The 18266-nt window shown below is 38.0% G+C and overlaps 1 protein-coding gene across 5 annotated transcripts in view; it reads right to left on the bottom strand.

Annotated features, from left to right (window-relative positions):
* The window catches only part of PPEF1 (protein phosphatase with EF-hand domain 1), a 142457-nt gene that overhangs the window by 12855 nt on the left and 111336 nt on the right, over window positions 1-18266 (bottom strand). For all 5 annotated transcript variants that reach the window (XM_065915225.1, XM_065915229.1, XM_065915230.1 and 2 more), the window contains 3 exons: window positions 14802-14945; window positions 4603-4788; window positions 2945-3087 (listed from right to left, as the gene is read on the bottom strand). In XM_065915225.1, the coding sequence (XP_065771297.1) occupies window positions 2945-3087; window positions 4603-4788; window positions 14802-14945 (473 nt within the window). The remainder of the gene's footprint in view (window positions 1-2944; window positions 3088-4602; window positions 4789-14801; window positions 14946-18266) is intronic.

Below are 18266 nucleotides of genomic sequence, written 5' to 3'. Positions count from 1 at the left end.
ACTTAGAAACTGAACAACCACAATATCTAATAAGTGACACAAATATATGATATATAAACAACTCTAACAATGCAATAGTAAAAAGTGTAATAACTCAATTAAGAATGAAAAAAGGTGGGAATTCCCTGGCAGTGCAGTGGTTAGGACTCTGGTTCTTTCATTGATGGGGCTTGGGTTCAATCCCTGGTCAGGGATCTGAAATCCCATAAGTCACATGGAACAGTCAAAAAAAAAAAATGGGAAAGGATCTGAAACAGACATTTCTCCAAAGACAATATACAAATGTCCAATAAGAACCAAAAAGATCCTCAAAGTCACTGGTAGGTAAGGAAATACAAATCAAAATCAAGACCTCACATCCACTAAGATGGCTATAATCAAAAAGATCATAACAAGGGTTATGTGGAGAAATTGGAATCCACATACACTGCTGATGGGAATGTAAAATCATGCATCCCCCTGGAAAAGAGCTTTTAAGTTCCTCAAAATATTAAACATAAGAGTTATTATATAATCTAGTAATTCTACTTTCAGGTATATACCCAAAAGAAATGAAAACAAATGTATAACAAAACTTTGTCCACCAAAGTTCAAAACATTACTCATAGTAGCCAAAAAGTAGAAACAATCTACATTTCTTCTTTTTAAAAGAAATAGTTCATTTATTTATTTATTGGCCACGTGGCATGTGGAATCTTAGTTCCCCAACCAGGGATAAAACCCATGCCCCCTGCATTGGGAGCTCAGAGTCCCAACCACTGGACCACCAGAAGTCCTAATCCACATTTTTATTAGCTGATAAATGGACAAAGAAAATGAGGTCTACTGATACAATGGAATGTTATTCAGCCATAAAAAAAAAGATTGATACATGTTACAAAGGGAATGCCCTGGAGGAGTGCATGACAACCCACTCCAGCATTCTTGCCTGGAGAATCCCATGAACAGCAGACCCTGGCAGGCTATATAGTCCATGGGGTCGCAAAGAGTCAGACATGACTGAAGTGATGAGCACATGCACACAATGTGAATGAACCCCAAAAGCAGTGTGCTAAGTAAAAGAAGCTAGTCACAAAGACCACATATTATTTAATTTCATTTACATGACGTATCCAGAATAGGCAAATCTATACAGAGAGTAAATAGACTGGTAGTTGACTAGAGTTGTGATGAGGGAGGTGATAATGATGAATGACTGCTAATGGATGCAAGTTGTCTTTACAGGATGGAACAAACATTCAACAATTAGATTATAGTGGTGTTACACAACTGGGTAAATATACTAAATATCACTGGATTGTATACTTTAACCTAGTAAACTGTCAACAAAACTGTTAAAATAAATTATATATGTGTATAGATATATACACACACACACACACACAATTAATATGGAGACAATTTTTTACCACAGGTGAAAATCCAAAAGTTATAATGAAATTATAAAAATGTGATTTCATAGAACTACAGCAATACCAAGACATCAACAAAATATATGCAAACATGCCTGTAAAAGTCCTCCATCCCTCAAATGCAAAAAATTCCTAAAAATTTATTAGAAAATGACAAACAGTCCAATATAAAATGGGGGAATATGATAAACAGGAAATTCAAAGAAAAGAAAACGCAATGTCCAAAAACAAGATGGATAAACTCAGCTGTCTAAAAAAATGCTAATTAAAATAATGAGATTTACCATTTTTATCCATCCATTTGTCAAAATGGAGAAGGGTAATAAAATTGGAGATTAATGAGGATGTAGAGAAATTAATATGCTGTTTTCCAGATTGTTAACTGTTACAACTTTTTTGGAGTACCTAGCAAAATTTCAAACATATAAATCCCACATTTTAAAATTTTATGTTTAGAACAAGCACTAAAAACTTATGAATATGTGTATATATGTATGTACACAAATACACACAGAGGAATGTTTGTTACAGTACTGCTTTTAAGTACAACACCCTGAAACCAATTTGGATGGCCATCAATTGAATACGATTTAGCTATCCATAATTGTTATGGCATACATATAATATAGAATACTATGCATCTACTACAAGGAATGAGTTATGTCTACATGTATGACTTGGAGTGATATTCACAATATAATCTTTAGGGAAACAGTCAGTTGCAGAATAGACTGTGCAGTGTGATTCTCTTTGTTAAAAAAAAAAGTATGTATGTTGTTAGTGCCTTTCTCCTTCCACTGGGATATGCTTTGATGATGAAAAAAATTTTTGCCTATTTTGTTTATTTCAATATCACCTGTGCCTAAAACAGTGTCTGACATATAGTAGGTGCTCAACATTTAAGTTCAATGAATCAGAAATTGTTCGTCTATTTTTGTAGGAGCAAGGAGAAGAGGGTGGAAGGGTCCCCTCCAGGCTATTAATTTCAGCTGCCTCTGCGGAAAAAAATTACTGAGAAGTACTGGGAGAGATCATTAATATTTTCTTTATACAACTTTGTTTTAGCTCACCTAACAACAAATTTATTTGTTTTACAATACAAAAATATTAAAAAGATAATGTCAAAGGGGGAAAATAAAGGTAAGGTATGAGTGCCATCACACAGGGAGACACACTCAACTCCATCATACACACTTCTGGGTAGAGAAGGGACAAGGAGGCCAGAACCGACTGGGTTGTGATTGGGGGCAGAAAAGGTGAGAGCTTACGGGACTGGGTAGGTACAGACACCTTCTTTTCCTTACATTCAATTAGGGACTGTTCATGGATGCTGACTGCTTTAGAACTACTGCTCTTGGTTTCAAGTAAGAGCACATTCACCACTTGGTTTCTGGAATTATTTCATTTTGTTTATACCAGTGAGCAACAGGTAAGTTGTTTTCTTCAATCCCGAGCCTGCTCTTAGGCACTCTGGACTGGTTCTATGTGGTCACCAGTACCAGAGCTCAGAAAGCTCCTTAGAGTATACACACCTTTGGTAAAGAGGCCTGAAGCACGTTGCCCTAGTTATTTGGTACTGGAAAAATTGGGGGGTCGTACCAGAACTCATTCTGATGTAAGCTCCTCGATTGCTACCTTCTTCGTAATAATTAGACGCAGAAAATACAGTAATAACCTGGTTAAAGAAAAAGAATGTCAGGTTTACATACAGTTAGTTCTCAAAAGGTCCTTCAATAAAGTCAGAAACAGCTTAATTCTTAAAAACCAAAAATCATACAAAGTTCAAAATTCATACAAATTATCAAAGTCTAATGGGATTTCCTGTGATTCGACAGGAATAGATGTAAGGTTTTTAAATCATTGTCCCCATGAGTACTAACTTCTAGCCACTCATCCCCACAGTGCATGGCCTTGCAATCCTGTGTTCAATTTCAGTTCCTTACTGCTCAGTTTCGTAAATTCCAATTTTCCAGCCGGGTAAAGCTTTTATTTTTCTTTCCTTGTGATATTTGAGCATCCAAAATAAAACTTGTGTAATATCACAGTCCTTTTGTCTGTAGCTGGCTGATTTACAGGGCTCAGGGCCCCCATCAAACCAGTGCTTCAAGGTCAGAGAAATAGTGGCTAGATAAGGGACCATGATCACTCTGTTGGGAAGGAACCAGTCTTGGGGGTGTGATGGAAGATGAGGAGTCTTGGGAGCATAATACTTGTTAGTGACAGGAAAGCTGCTTTAGACCTAGTCCTGCCGGAATGCGCAAGTCACTTCAGACAAGCCACTGCTTTTTTCTCTGTTTTTTTTTTTTTTTATATTTTATTTATTTATTTTTTTTTTTGAAATTTGGAATACATTTATTACAGTAATTGAACTTCAGTCAACTGTAGTCACAGCACAGATTTTGAACTACCTTTTAGACAAAAGGACGTGTTATATTACAAATAAACCCTAAAGAATACTTGCCTTACCATCTCGCAAAGGATGAGACTCCAATGAATTAAGAGTTAAGAAAAGTGCAAGTGATGAAATAGAAGGAAAGGCCATGAAATTTGGTATTCCTTTTTAATTAATGCTGTTCACTAAGAGAAAGGGGGGCACCACAGGACAACGTGGGACCAGAAACCAGCTCCTCAGGCCTCACCTCTCTAGCCTATCAGACACCACTGAAGAAGGAGAACACACTCCATTTCAGTGGCTGCTGCCAAACCGTGCCCAGTGAGGGACTCGGTAGAGCTCCCCAGTCAGGGAACAGAAGGGCGGTGTGTTTTGTGGCTCTGTCCCGCACAGGCAAGCACAAAAGTAAAACAGAGCAAAGGAGATTCACTGCCACCTTTCTGTGTTCTGGGAGGATACAGACACTCTTCACCCCACTACTGGAGACTTGTCTTGCGATCAGCATGAAACAAAGCCTTTGTGTGTGTACTTAGGGTCCTGTGTCAGTTTCTATCGCTGGGATTAGGAAGATCTGGGAAATAAACCAAGTATCTCTTGGGGTAAGGGACAATAAGCCTCCTTCAAACAACCTCTGTGGACCCGACAGTCTCCTGTTCTTGCCTACCAAAGCATGGAGTTCTGTTCTGGGACTAGGGAAGACATCTTCCCATGGCCTTGAGGTCAGACACATCCTGTAAAGAAAGACTAGGCCTCGGGGGAGGGATGTCAGTAAGGAGGTCACCCACACTGTTAGCTTACCTTCCCATCGTGGCAGATTTCATACCCTTCAGGCTTACATTCATGAGATCTAACAAGCATCTTCAACTGGTATTTATTAAGAATCTTGGCGGTAATGTCTGGTCCAAAGTAGCAGCCCCCTCCTCGGTTCGTGTTTGGGTAGCAGCCTCTTTTGCCTCTGGGATCACTCCAAAGGATATCGACAACCTTGGAACAACAAACCAGATTAGGCCGCCACTGACAAGTGAGAGTTTATCTTTCTACAGTTCAACTTCTTTTCCAGAAACATTAATCCAAGTTATCACAAAATCTCACTATTTCTCACCATTTCCTAACTCTAATCCTCTTTCAAAACTGTTTCATATTCATCTCCTCCATGAATCTTTTCCAAAATAATTTCAATGCCCATAGCCACCACAATCCCATTCTACTCATCCCCAGTAACCAACACAGCAATATTTAATGATCATGAAGAATCAGCCTTTGGGCTTTTTTAAAATCTACATTTTAAAAATTCTATCTCCATTATTTCACAATTGCTAAATCTACAAGCTCTTTTCTCTTAAAAAGAACTTCAATGCCATGTTCAAAGGAGAAAGTCATTCCCCACAATGAACACACATTTATTTGGTGTTTTCAATATGTTCAAACAGATATGCTAGGTCTCCCAGCTATGGTTTTGGCCCTGGTTTTTGTCCTTTTGAACAAACAGCATGAGAAGGCCTTTCCCCATCACAGATATAGTCAACTGTTCATCCAAGAATAGCTTCACTTTTTGCCCTGCCCCTCCTTGATGAGTTCATTCTCAGCTTCAGCACTATATTTAGCCACTGACTGGTTTCCACAATGCATTCTCTTGAATCCACAAGTATGTTATTAGTATAATATTTCCTTTTTGAGTTGAAACAGCAAATGCAGGCTGCATGATGCTCAGAACTGAAGACCCAAGTTTCTAAGAATTTTTCATAAAATTTGGGGGCTCCCTGTTTGTACCTCTGATTTACATAAAACATTTCTTTATTTAAACATCTCCTACGGGAGCTTCAGCAGTAGTGTGAAAAACTAGCTTTACAGTTAAAGCTATGCAACCTTGGAGATCAAACCAGTCAACCCTAAAGGAAATCAGTCCTGAATAGTCTCTGAAAGGACTGATGCTGAAGCTGAAACTCCAATACTTTGGCCACCTGATGCAAAGAACTGACTCATCTGAAAAGACCCTGATGCTGGGAGAGATTGAAGGTGGGAGGAGAAGGGGATGACAGAGGATGAGATGGTTGAATGGCATCACCGACTCGATGGACATGAGTTTGAGCAAGCTCCAGGAGTTGGTGATGGACAGGGAAGCTTGGCGTGCTGTAGTCCATGGGGTCGCAAAGAGTCAGACACAACTGAGTGACTGAATTGACTGATGCAACCTTGAAAAAAATCTCTGGGCCTCATTTTCTTTAAAATCAGAGGTTTGGGCCAGATGACTTGTAAAGTATTGCAAAGTTCTAACAGACTTTATTTTCTAATTTTTCATAGTCAAATAGACTGTATTTTCCACATGTTTCCTTGGAGGGCATGAAGAAGCATGTATTTTAAGTTGGGTGGTTATTCCAGTGAATCCAAGTCAGATCTTAAAAAGAAGACCATCTCACACCAGTCAGAATGGCAGCCATCAAAAAGTCTACAAACAGTAAATGCTAAAGAAGGTGTGGAGAAAAGGGAACCCTCATACACAATTAGTGGGAATGCAAACTGGTACAGCCACTATGGAGAAAAGTGTGGAGATTCCTTAAAAAACTGTAAATAGAACTGCCATACGACCCAGCAATCCCACTGCAGGGCATGCACACAGAGGAAATCAGAATTGAAAGAGACAAAAGTACCCCAATGTTCACTGCAGCATTGTTTACAATAGCTAGGATGTGGAAGCAATCTAGATGTCCATTGGCAGACAAATGGATAAGGAAGTTGTGGTACATACACACAATGGAATACATTTGAGTCAGTTCTAATGAGGTGGATGAAACAGGAGCCTATTATACAGAGTGAAGTAAGTCATAAAGAGAAACACAAATACTATATATTAACACACATATATGGAATTTAGAAAGACAGTAATGACGATCCTCTATGCAAGGCAGCAAAAAAGACACAGAAGTAAAGAACAGACTTTTGGACTATGTGGGAGAAGGCCAGGGTAGGATGATTTGAGAGAATAGCATTGAAACGTGTATACTACCATATGCAAAATAGATGACCAGTGCAAGTTTGATGCAAGAAGCAGGGCACTCAAAGCCAGTGCTCTGGGACAACCCAGAGGGATGGGGTGGGGAGGGAGGCGGGATGGAGGTTCAATATGGGGGACACATGTATACCCATGGCTGATTCATGTCGATGTACGGCAAAAACCATGACAATATATAAGATAATTATCCTCCAACTAAAATAAATTAAGTAATCTTAAAAAAGAAAAAAAAAAGACCAGAAATGGCTGTCCCACTAAACCTGACCCATTTACAGGTTTGGTATTGAAGGGGAGCTAGAATAAGTGAGGGGAAAGACAGTGAGGTGGGGAGAAAAGAAAAACTGCTCTAGAATGCTAAGTATTTCGTCAGAACTGGAGAAACCTTGCACTGGGCATATCCCAAACACCTGAAGATGACTGATTTTTTGATGACTGATTTCACTGAAAATTAAAACCACACAAAGAAAAGTAGTATCAGGATTCCCCTTTCTCCCCCATCAAATTCTAACATGGGCAGAACCCTACCCTACAAATAAATACAATGAAATTCATTTATTTTGCTGCTGTTCATAACAAAAATAACATTTGCATTTGATACTGATTCATATCTGAATTTTACACCATGAATTCATGTTTTGGAGATATGATTTGACCTTTAATAAAATGAAAGTGAAAACATGGAACACAAGGAGGTGCATTTTATAAGGAGAGAATTAACTTCTAAATTCCTACATGAGATGCAAGCCATTTACAGCCAAAATTACCCCAGGAAAACATTCTAAATTACTCTTAAAGCACATTATACATGATTTTGTATACGAAACCTTATACAAGCATAGGGATGTGTGAACATTTTATATATGTGATAATGTACAATATATGAATTATATGAAACTAAAATTTTACACTTTTTTCTCCTTTTTGCCAGATGCATATAGTTGAAACCTACATAAATTAAATGTACATATGCTGGAACTCTGTTGAGATAGAATAAGCACTGGCCATGAAAAGCTCTTCAGGTATGTGTCACCTGGGAACCTACTCGGGCCTTAGCTGACTCCTCAACGAAATGAGGAAAATATAGGTAACATTCACTTTTCTTTGGTTCAAAGTCATAAAGGGTCAAAAGGGGTATTAATTTTATAAAAGTGAGCTTCTTCAGAATCATCCATTCAATGAGTTCTGCAATTCTTTTCTTTGTCCAGAATTCATCCACTTGACTAGGTTTACCCAGTCCATGACCACAATACAGATCTAATTCTGAGGCTTACAAAGAATGCTATAAAGGGCCCTTTGCTGGTGAAACAAATTCCTCTGTCTTCTCAACAACACCCTCTCTTCTGAAATGCAAGGGCCTTCGGGGTGGTGAGGCCATGAAAGAGTATTTACAACATTTCTTCCTGAAAATTTTCAAGCCAAAAACTGGAAAGGTTTTACTGAATGACAACTTTTATATGACCTGGTCAACAAAACTCTATTTGTGTCTCAGCCTTTAAATCTCCTAAATCCAAAATAAATCCTGCAAGAAGTGTAGCATGCCTGTCTACAGTTTTAAGTAATCCTGTTTCCAAAAGTATGCTTTGGGGAGAGATACTAACTCTGAAAGATATATTGAAATGCTTCTCCTCTAAGTCACTTACACTGTAGATTCACTTCTGTATGTTCCGTTAGTTATGTGTCTCCCTTTCAGCTTTTGAACATGTCATTTTAAAAGCTGTGCTCAATTGGGAAGACCCAGAGGGATGGGATGGAGAGGGAGGCAGGAGGGGGGATTGGTATGGGGAACACATGTAAATCCATGGCTGATTCATATCAATGTATGTCAAAAACCACTACAATATTGTAAAGTAATTAGCCTCCAACTGATAAAAATAAATGGGGAAAAAAAAAAAGAAAAATAAATAAATAAATAAAAGCTGTGCTCAGCGCAAACCTTCCAGCAGGTACCTAGATGTCTTCAGAGGCCTACTCCTGTCTACCTATCACCTTGTTGAACAAGGGGAGACTAGACTAGTTCATTTCTTTCCTGAGACCTCCTACCACTCTTGTCATCTTTCCCTTCAGAAAAAGAGCTTGGGCATTAAAGTCAGGCCTGGGATCAAATCCTGCTCTATCATTCAGTGACTAGCCAAGTGACTACAAAATTTAAATTGCAACTATTTAAAATTACAACTCTGTCCCCTACACCTCAAGTTCATGGTTTCTCCTAACCTTGTTCTAGTTTTAATTTTTTCCATAGAACGTCTCACTTAACATATTTTCTTACTATTATATAATTATAAATGTAATATAAATAACATGACTTCATATATACATATATATTTATGTTATTTAGCTCCTACGCCTAGAACGTGAACTCCATGAGGGAATAGATCTGAGTTTAATTACTTTATCAAAAGCTTAGAACAGTCCCTGACACATAGTAGGTACTCAACAAATACTTGTTAAGCAAATTAAGAGAAGGGAGTCAGTCAGGATATAAATAATTAAAATTGTTTTTTAAACCTTTCTGGCCTCCTCCTTCTTACACATCTGTCCTAAAGAAAGAGGTTACGCTTGTTTCTATACAATGACTCAGCTTTGAGTACAAATATTCCCCCCACATCTCAGGGAATATAAGATGAAACTTACATTATAGTCCTCTGCCAGGAATCATGCACTTCCATGATTATGGAACAAACAGCCTATGATCTTTATTGCAATACAGCTCATAGATATTAAGAAATGAAACAACTGTGTTTTTAATCCGAAAATTTCAACTCTAACTAAAGTGTGCATGACCATGACATACTAACAAATGAGGGGAAAAAATTAAAGGTACAATTGAAATTATTAAAATATTGGGAATGAAATTCTGGTCAATTTTACCCTGTGTCAGTTCCAGTCATGTACACTGAGTCTGTAAGATGCCTCATGTACATTGTTGGAATGAGTGGAGGTTCTATTATAGAATAATGGCCATCAGTTTCCCCCCTTCCACTCCTTAAGGCTCCATCCCTCTATAATTCTAACTCATCCAGGCTTCCAGATGCCATGATTTTCTTCTTGTGCAACTCCAATCTTTTTGGCATCATCCTTTTTATTCAACATAAACTTTGTTCTTTGGATTATGGATATCAAAATTTAAGAAGGCATCCTTTCCTACTTGCTGTAGGATGCCTCTTATACTTGGTCTGACTTTTAAATATTTTGGATGCACAAGTCAGTGATGAATTCTATTTCTCCCTTACCATCTCTTCCCTCTCCCTCTCTATCCTCCCTCTTCTCCTTCTCCTTATTGATTAGACTGTGTTTTACATTTTCTAAAAATCACATTTTCAGAAATCATATTTTAGTTCAACATTTTCAGCAATCAAAGTATAAGGGTACAGAATCAAGAAAGACTTCATGGAGGTAAGCAATTAGAAATCGGCTAGCAGTTTCATAATACTAGTAGCAAGAAGAGACCAGTTTGATGTTTAATTGATAGAGTCAGGGAAACAAACAGATAAGAAAGAAACTTCTGAGGGCCAGAACAAGCCTTGAAGATTGTCAACACTCTCTTTCCTGCAAAGTTCAATTTTAATGTAATCAGACTGTGGAGCTATTTTGTGAGCCCCAGGGCATTATTAAAAACAATAGCACAATCAGCTAGCAATTAGTGAAGGCTAACACTGGGTCTGATACAAAAAGAGGCAGATGGACCAAAGCTTAAAGGAGAAATCAGGGGAAAAGATAGTTGAAGACAGCCTAGTTAAAGCTACAACCATCTGTGGTAGTCAGGGAAACTATGCATGCCCAAGGCAGGACCTCGTGATGCATGATATCAGAAGCTACATACCGAAAAGGAACAGACTTCATCAAATTAGTCCAGACAAGCTGGTAAACAAATAAATGAGCCAAAAAAAAAAAAAAAAACCAAGTAATAACAAGCCCCAGAGGAACATGGGAATAATTAAAGTTACTATATTGCCCAAAATATCCAGTTTTCAACAAAAAATTACAAGACATGCAAAAAAAAAGAATACACAGGGAAAACTAAGCAGACAATAGAAATTGCCTTTGAGGATTAGGAGTAGACAACAAACTGTGGAAAATTCTTAAAGAGATGGGAATACCAGACCACTTGACCTGCCTCTTGAGAAATCTGTATGCAGGTCAGGAAGCAACAGTTAGAACTGGACATGGAACAACAGACTGGTTCCAAATAGGGAAAGAAGTACCTCAATGCTGTATATTGTCACCCTGCTTATTTAACTTACATGCACAGTACATTATGAGAAACGCTGGGCTGGATGAAGCACAAGCTGGAATCAAGACTGATGGGAGAAATATCAATAACCTCAGACATGCAGATGACACCACCCTTATGGCAGAAAGCAAAGAAGAACTAAAGAGCCACTTGATGAAAGTAAAAGAGGAGAGTGAAAAAGTTGGCTCAAAACTCAACATTCAGAAAACTAAGATCATGGCATCTGGTCCCACCACTTCATGGCAAATAGATGGGGAAACAGTGGAAACAGTGAGACTATTTTTTTGGACTACAAAATCACTGCAGATGGTGACTGCAGCCATGAAATTAAAAGATGCTTACTCCTTGGAAGAAAAGTTATGACCAACCTAGGCAGCATAATAAAAAGCAGAGACATTACTTTGCCAACAAAGGTCAGTCTAGTCAAATCTATGGTTTTTCCAGTGGTCATGTATGGATGTGAGAGTTGGACTATAGAGAAAGCTGAGCGCTGAAGAATTGATGGTTTTGAACTGTGGTGTTGGAGAAGATTCTTGACAGTCCCTTGGACTGCAAGGAGATCCAACCAGTCCATCCTAAAGGAAATCAGTCCTGAATATTCATTGGAAGGACTGATGCTGAAGCTGAAACTCCAATACTTTGGCCACCAGATGGGAAGAACTGACTCATTTGAAAAGACCCTGATGCTGGGAATGATTGAAGGCAGGAGGAGAAGGGGATGACAGAGGATGAGATGGCTGGATGGCATGACCGACTCAATGGAAATGAATTTGAGTCCATCACCGGGAGAAGGTGATGGACAGGGAGGCCTGGCGTGCTGTAGTCCATGGGGTTGCAAAGAGTTGAACACGACTGAGTGACTGAACTGAACCGAACTAGCAGACAAGTATTTCAAATCAATTATTATACATATATATAAAACACTTCACTGAATCAGAACAGAATACATTTTCTTCTCAAGAGCACACAGAGCATTTTTCAAGACAGACCATATGCTAGAGCATTAAAAAAAAAAACAGCCTCAATAAGTTTTAAAAGGATTTCAATCATGCTAAGTATGTCCTTCAACCACAAATTCAAGTAGAAATAATTAAGAGAAGGAAATATGAGAAATTCACAAATAAGCAGAAATTAAACAACATATTCCTAAATGACATATATGTTAAAAAAGTATAATTGGAAAATTCTCTGAGATGACTGAAAACAAAAGCACAACATAGCACAATTCACAAGATGGAGCTAAAGCAGTACTCACAGGGAAATCCATAGCTTCATTAGCAAAAGATAAAGAGTTCAAATGAATAACACTAACTTTCACCTTAGGAAACTAGAAAAAGAAGACCAAAATAAATCTAAATCAGAAGGCAAGGAAAAAATAAAGACTAAAGCAGAAATAAATGAAAAGAACAGAAAACAATAGAGAAAAGTATTCTTTGAAGAGACCAATAAAACTGAAAATCTTAGTAAGACTGACCAAGCAAAAAGAGACTCAAATTACTAAAATCAGAAATGAAAGGAGGCATCGCTAACAAAGAAATATCAAAATATATATTTTTAATAAATATATTTCATATATATGTATATGTTACAATCAACTTTAGGCTTACAAATTAGATAAACTAGATGAATGGACAAGTTTCAAGAAAGACACAAACTGTCAAGGATACCAAGATACAACTACTCAAGAAGTAAAAAATCTGAATAGAACTATAGCAAGAAAGAAGACTGAATTAGTCATTTTAAAACTGCCTACAAAGAAAAAAGCCCAGGCTCAAATGATTTCACTGATGAATTCTACTACACATTTGAAGAATTAATATCAATCCTTCACACAAACTCCTCCAAAAAATAGAAGAGGAGATAGATAATACTTCCTATCTCATCCTATGAGGTCGATTTTACAATACCAAAGACATCACAAGAAAGAAAACTACAGACTAATATCCTTTATGAATATAAATATAAAAATCTTCAAAAAGTAGCAAAATGAAGCCAACAATGGATAAAATGGATTCTATGCCATGACCAAGTGGGATTTATCCCAGAAATGTAAGATTGGTTTAACATCTGAAATCAATCAATGTAATACACCATATCAGTAGAATAAAGAACAAACAATAACATGATCATCCTAACAGATATAGAAAAGCATCTGACAGAAGTCCAACACTCTTTCATGGTAAAAAAAAAAAAAAAAAAAAAAAAACACCCAAGAAAGTAGGAATAGAAGAGAAATTCCTCAATTTGATGAGGGATAGTTAACACATAAACAAACAACTAATATACTTAATGGGAAAAGACTGAATGCTTCCCCCTAATATTAGGAATTAGACAAAGATGTCTACTCTGACCACTTCTGTTTTTCAACACTGTACTAGAGGTTCTAGACAGGACAATGAAGCAAGAAAAAGAAATAAAAGGCAGCCAGACAGGAAAGAAAGAAGCATGTTCTTGTTTATATTTAATACAAAGTCCCAGGGAATCCACTAGAAACCATTAGAATAAACAAGTTTATCAAGGTTCACAACATGAGATCAGTATATAAAAGTCAATATATACCAGCAATGAACAATCCAAAATACAATTGAGAAAACAATTCTATTTAATATAGTGTCAAAAGTATTTGGGAATAAATTAGGAATAACTTTAACAAGTATTTCCATGTATGTGATTACAAAGCACTGTTGAAATGAAAGATCTAAACAAATGGAAAGACATCACACATTCATGGAATTAAAGATACAATATTGTTAAGATTGCAATAGTAACTAAATTGATCCACAAACTCAAGGCAATCCCTACCAAAATTCCAGCTCTTTTTTTTAAAGTAGAGATTGACAAGCTGATTCTAAAATTCATATGGAAATTCAAGGGACCCAGAATAGTCAAAACAATCTTGAAAATGAAGAAAGCTGGAGAACTCACACTTTCCAGTTTCAAAGCTTTCTACAAAGCTATATTGATCAAAACTGTGTCATCCTGATATAAGGATAGACATATAGATCATCGGATAGAATCAAGAGTTTAAAAATAAACCTTCATATTTATGGTCAATTGATTTTTCATAAGAGTGCCAAGAAAACTCAATGAGAGTAAGTCTTTTTAACAAATGGTGCTGGGACAATTGGATATCCACATGCAATAAAATGAATTTGGACACCTATCTCACACTATCCACAAAAATTAACTCAAAATGGATCAGACACCTAAATGTAAGAGCTGAAGCTATAAAATTTTCAGAGGAAAACACAGGAATAAATCTTAACAATTTGGGGTTAGGCAATGGCTTCTTAGATACAACACCGAAACTCAAAGCAAAAGCACTAATCTTTTATTCTGACTGAGTAAAAGGAGGCAGAGACAAAAGATCACACACTGTATGAGTCCTTTTCTATAAATGTCCAGAATAGACAAATCTACTAAGACCAAAAGGTCTAATCTGCGGGGATGGGAAGAGAATGGGAAGTGACTGGTAATAGGTATGTGAAGTTCCTTTTTCAGGTGATGAAAATATTCTAAATTTAGATTGTGGGGATAGATGTACATTTTGAATATACCAAATTCAATGAATTATATACTTTGAGTGAATTATATGGTATTTGAATGATATTTCAATTAAGCTGTTGAAATATAGTAAAGGATTTAGAGAAAAGGATATGATCTGCTTAGAAAGGTAAGTCACTTATATATTATTAGGGACAAAATCATCTACACTGCATCTTCACTGCCACTTTAGTGAACAGTCTGATTACTTACCTGCTCCCATTCCTGCTTTGTTAATAGTTCAGAAAAGGATCCAGTTGTTCTGATTCCCTGAGCCACAATGGTTGTACCCAGTTTATTTTTCTTCTCAGCAGGGTCTCCATCCATTGGAATTGGTGGCATCAGCACAGATCTCATCTACAAAATAAATTCATGCTTTAGCCAAACCCTATGCTTAGTGTGCTACATGTAGAAACTTCAGCACTAGTTGCTATTTTGTCTATATTATTGTGCCTCAACTCAGTGGAAAATACATGACCACCTGTTCCATCTCACCTACCTCCTTCATCTTACTGATGCACTGATCTCTATAAACTGGGCCTGTTAAGCTCTGTCTGTACATTTTTCAACTAGAGACACTGTCTTACAGGGAAAGTTTCCCATTAGAGTTTCTGAAAGACCCCAGAGGCATAGATGTCAGTGGAGACATGTTCTTTGGCGTTGTGATGGGAAATGGAAGATGCTAAGGGAAAACTAGTCTCCCTCTGACCCTTTATCTATACATGGAGCTAAGAGAGAACTAATAGGCTTGGAGTTCAAAAACACCTATTAAGAGGATGACTGATCTTTTTGTTCTGTTTTCCAGGAGAAATGAGAGAAAGTACATCTGTGTCCAAGAAAGTTCACAAAGGGGACATAAATTGAAAACTTCGGAAGCCTTCTGACTTAAGTGCACTGGGTTCTCAGTCTGACCTGCCAGCAACTGAACATTACATCTAATCCTAGTAACAAAGGTGATGTATTTCTTTGGAAACAAAATGTCCTTCTGATAGTACATCAATTACTATAATCCCTTCTATGTTCCCTTACATAATTTGAGACTGCAATTTTATACTTGTTTCTTTGTAGCACCACACCTTTATACAAAACAATTTGAAACAATGGTTCTATTACATTGGAAGCCTTAGTTCAGTGATGGGTAATTCTCTGAGATAGGCACTTAAGTTTCTTCTATAAACTAGGGTGTATATAAAATCTTACCTTTATTTTTCAAAAATAAAAGCAAACGGTATTCTGAGGCCTATCTCATTGAGACGGTTGGAATTCAATTTCAGCTATTATTAGTGAGCTGGGTTTCCCTGGTGGCTCAGAGGTTAAAGCGTCTGCCCGCAATGCCAGAGACCTGGGTTCGATCCCTGGGTCGGGAAGATCCCCTAGAGAAGGAACTGGCAACCCACTCCAGTATTCTCGCCTGGAGAATCCCATGGATGGAGAAGCCTGGTGGGCTACAGTCCATGGGGTTGCAGAGAGTCAGACACGACTAAGCGACTTCACTTCACTTCACAGCCTACCTCTCTGTCTCCCCCACCCCCACCCCAGCAAATGTCTCCAGGTCTTAGGCAGAGCAGAGTATTTTGGGAGGACACTCTGGACTTAGGTCTACACAACTCACTTCTGATAAGGTCATTGGGTAGGACAAAGCCACATGGTCTCTTAAGGACTGTGGCTCTTCTGTTTTCAAGGCCATGTGGGATCAGGACACTTTGCCCAGTCCCTGCTGGGTGCCACATCATCATTTCCTCCTGGGGGTCCCACTAGCCATCTCTCCCCATAACCTCTGCCAAGGAGTTTGAAGAATACTAAACCAGAGGCTTAAGTATTATAGTCTTCCTTCTCTGTCCCTCTGAATTCACCATCCCCTCTTCCCAACCTGCCCACCTTACAAAATACCTTTAATGAACCTGCAGTGGAGGTTGTCATCGAGTTCCCCCAACTCTACCTCTCCCCCATGAACAACTAAATCATACAGCAGGTGTAAACCAGGAAGCATGTTCACCCCTACATTTGGAGGTCCAAACAGACGGGCAAGTGGGGGTTATAAAACTAACCTGAAAATCTGTTTTGTATCTCATTTGGTAGAGTTCCAAAGGCTTAAACCTACTACTTTCATTACAGTTCAATTATATTTCACACAAAGAACATGTGCTACCAGTTCAACTTCATTTTAGCAGGGTAGACAAAAAACATACAAGTCAAATTTCTACCTTTAAAGCCAGTCTTAACAGTATGTGGAACAATGATCCCCGAAGTGGGTGAAATGTGAGGTATCCTGGGAAAATTTCTGGCCTCAAAATTTCTCCCCAGGGTCTCTCTTGGTGACTGAAATTTAAACCTCAGTTTTAAGTATCATGAAAAAGAGGACAGAGTTGGAGAAGAGAGCTTTATGTTCACAGCTTACTCTCTGCCATGTTTTTCATCTAGGTAGTTATATTTAATCTTCCCAGCAATCCAATATGGTAGGTATTTTTTAGCTTTAGTGCATAGATGTGGGAAATGAGGCTTAGAAATCATTGGTACCTTACCCAGTCACCCAGCCAGGAAGGGGTAGAAGCAGGATGTAATAGATGTAATGTTAGCTACATCTGTCTGATGTCAGAGCTTCACAGTGTTTACTAGGTTAAGGTGGCTCTCAATTTAGGGTCTCCACAGAAACAGTAATGGACATTTCAGAGAAACGCTCTTAATATCTCAAAAAGCCCGAGAGAGGACTGGCTTCTCAGGCTAACCTCAGGAAAGGAAAAGTTTTCAATCTGATCAATTAGTAGTGGCTGCCACGGCTGATTAGTGCTGTTGTCACAGGGCCAGTGGTGGTGGAATGCCGCCTTCCCGCCATGTGCTTGCCAATATTTGACTGACAAAAACATCGTGTTCCCTTGCTCTTGGCTAGAATCATATCCACTCATTATGTTAACAATTACTATCTCATGTTGATTCAAACATCTCATTGGCTTGACTATTTGCGGAGATCCTAAGAAAGGTACCTTAAATTAGGGTGGCCTTAAAATTTATTGCAACTGGGATACTTCTGAGAGTAAAGGGAGGTGGTATTAACACCTACACCAAGACAACAGGTGTAAACCAGGAAGTGTGGTCATCACTGGGTGAGGCTGGGGAGGGGGTATGTAAAATCAGTACAGAATCAGGAAAGCGAGTTGTAAAAAAAGTTTTTATCCAGTTTTACCTTAGGTTTGCCCTATTTCAGCCTTAAATCTCTTAGGAAATATTCAACAAACATTAATACTGACTACATCTTAGGTGCTGGAGTTATATCAGTGAACTAGAGAAGCAGGGGAAGGTGGTAAACAAATAGTACCACAATCGCTTATTTAATTTTGGTAACTGTTATGAAGGATAGGTACAAGGGGCTTGAGAGCATACAAACGGGGGGACCTAATCTAGTCTGGAGGTCATGGAGGGTTTTCCAGGGGAGGGGTATGTTTAAGCTGAAATTAGAAGAATGAGAAGGAGTTGGCCACAATATAATCATTCATATGTATTTAAAGGTATAAGGACTCTTAAAAACTCAAGGTGAACAGGAATCACATGTCCACATCAAATTAAATTCTAGTTCTAGATTCCCCTTGCATAGATTGGTAGGAATTAGATTAACAGTCCTGAGGAGCAGGGTTCAGGTTTCTCACTAGGACTGCACATGATCACCGGACTCAGAGCTGCCAC

This window comes from Muntiacus reevesi, chromosome X (genome assembly GCF_963930625.1).
Source record: "Muntiacus reevesi chromosome X, mMunRee1.1, whole genome shotgun sequence".
Lineage (NCBI taxonomy): Eukaryota > Metazoa > Chordata > Mammalia > Artiodactyla > Cervidae > Muntiacus > Muntiacus reevesi.
The sequence above is the reverse complement of the archived record's forward strand: the minus strand, read 5'-3'. Positions and strand labels throughout refer to the sequence as shown.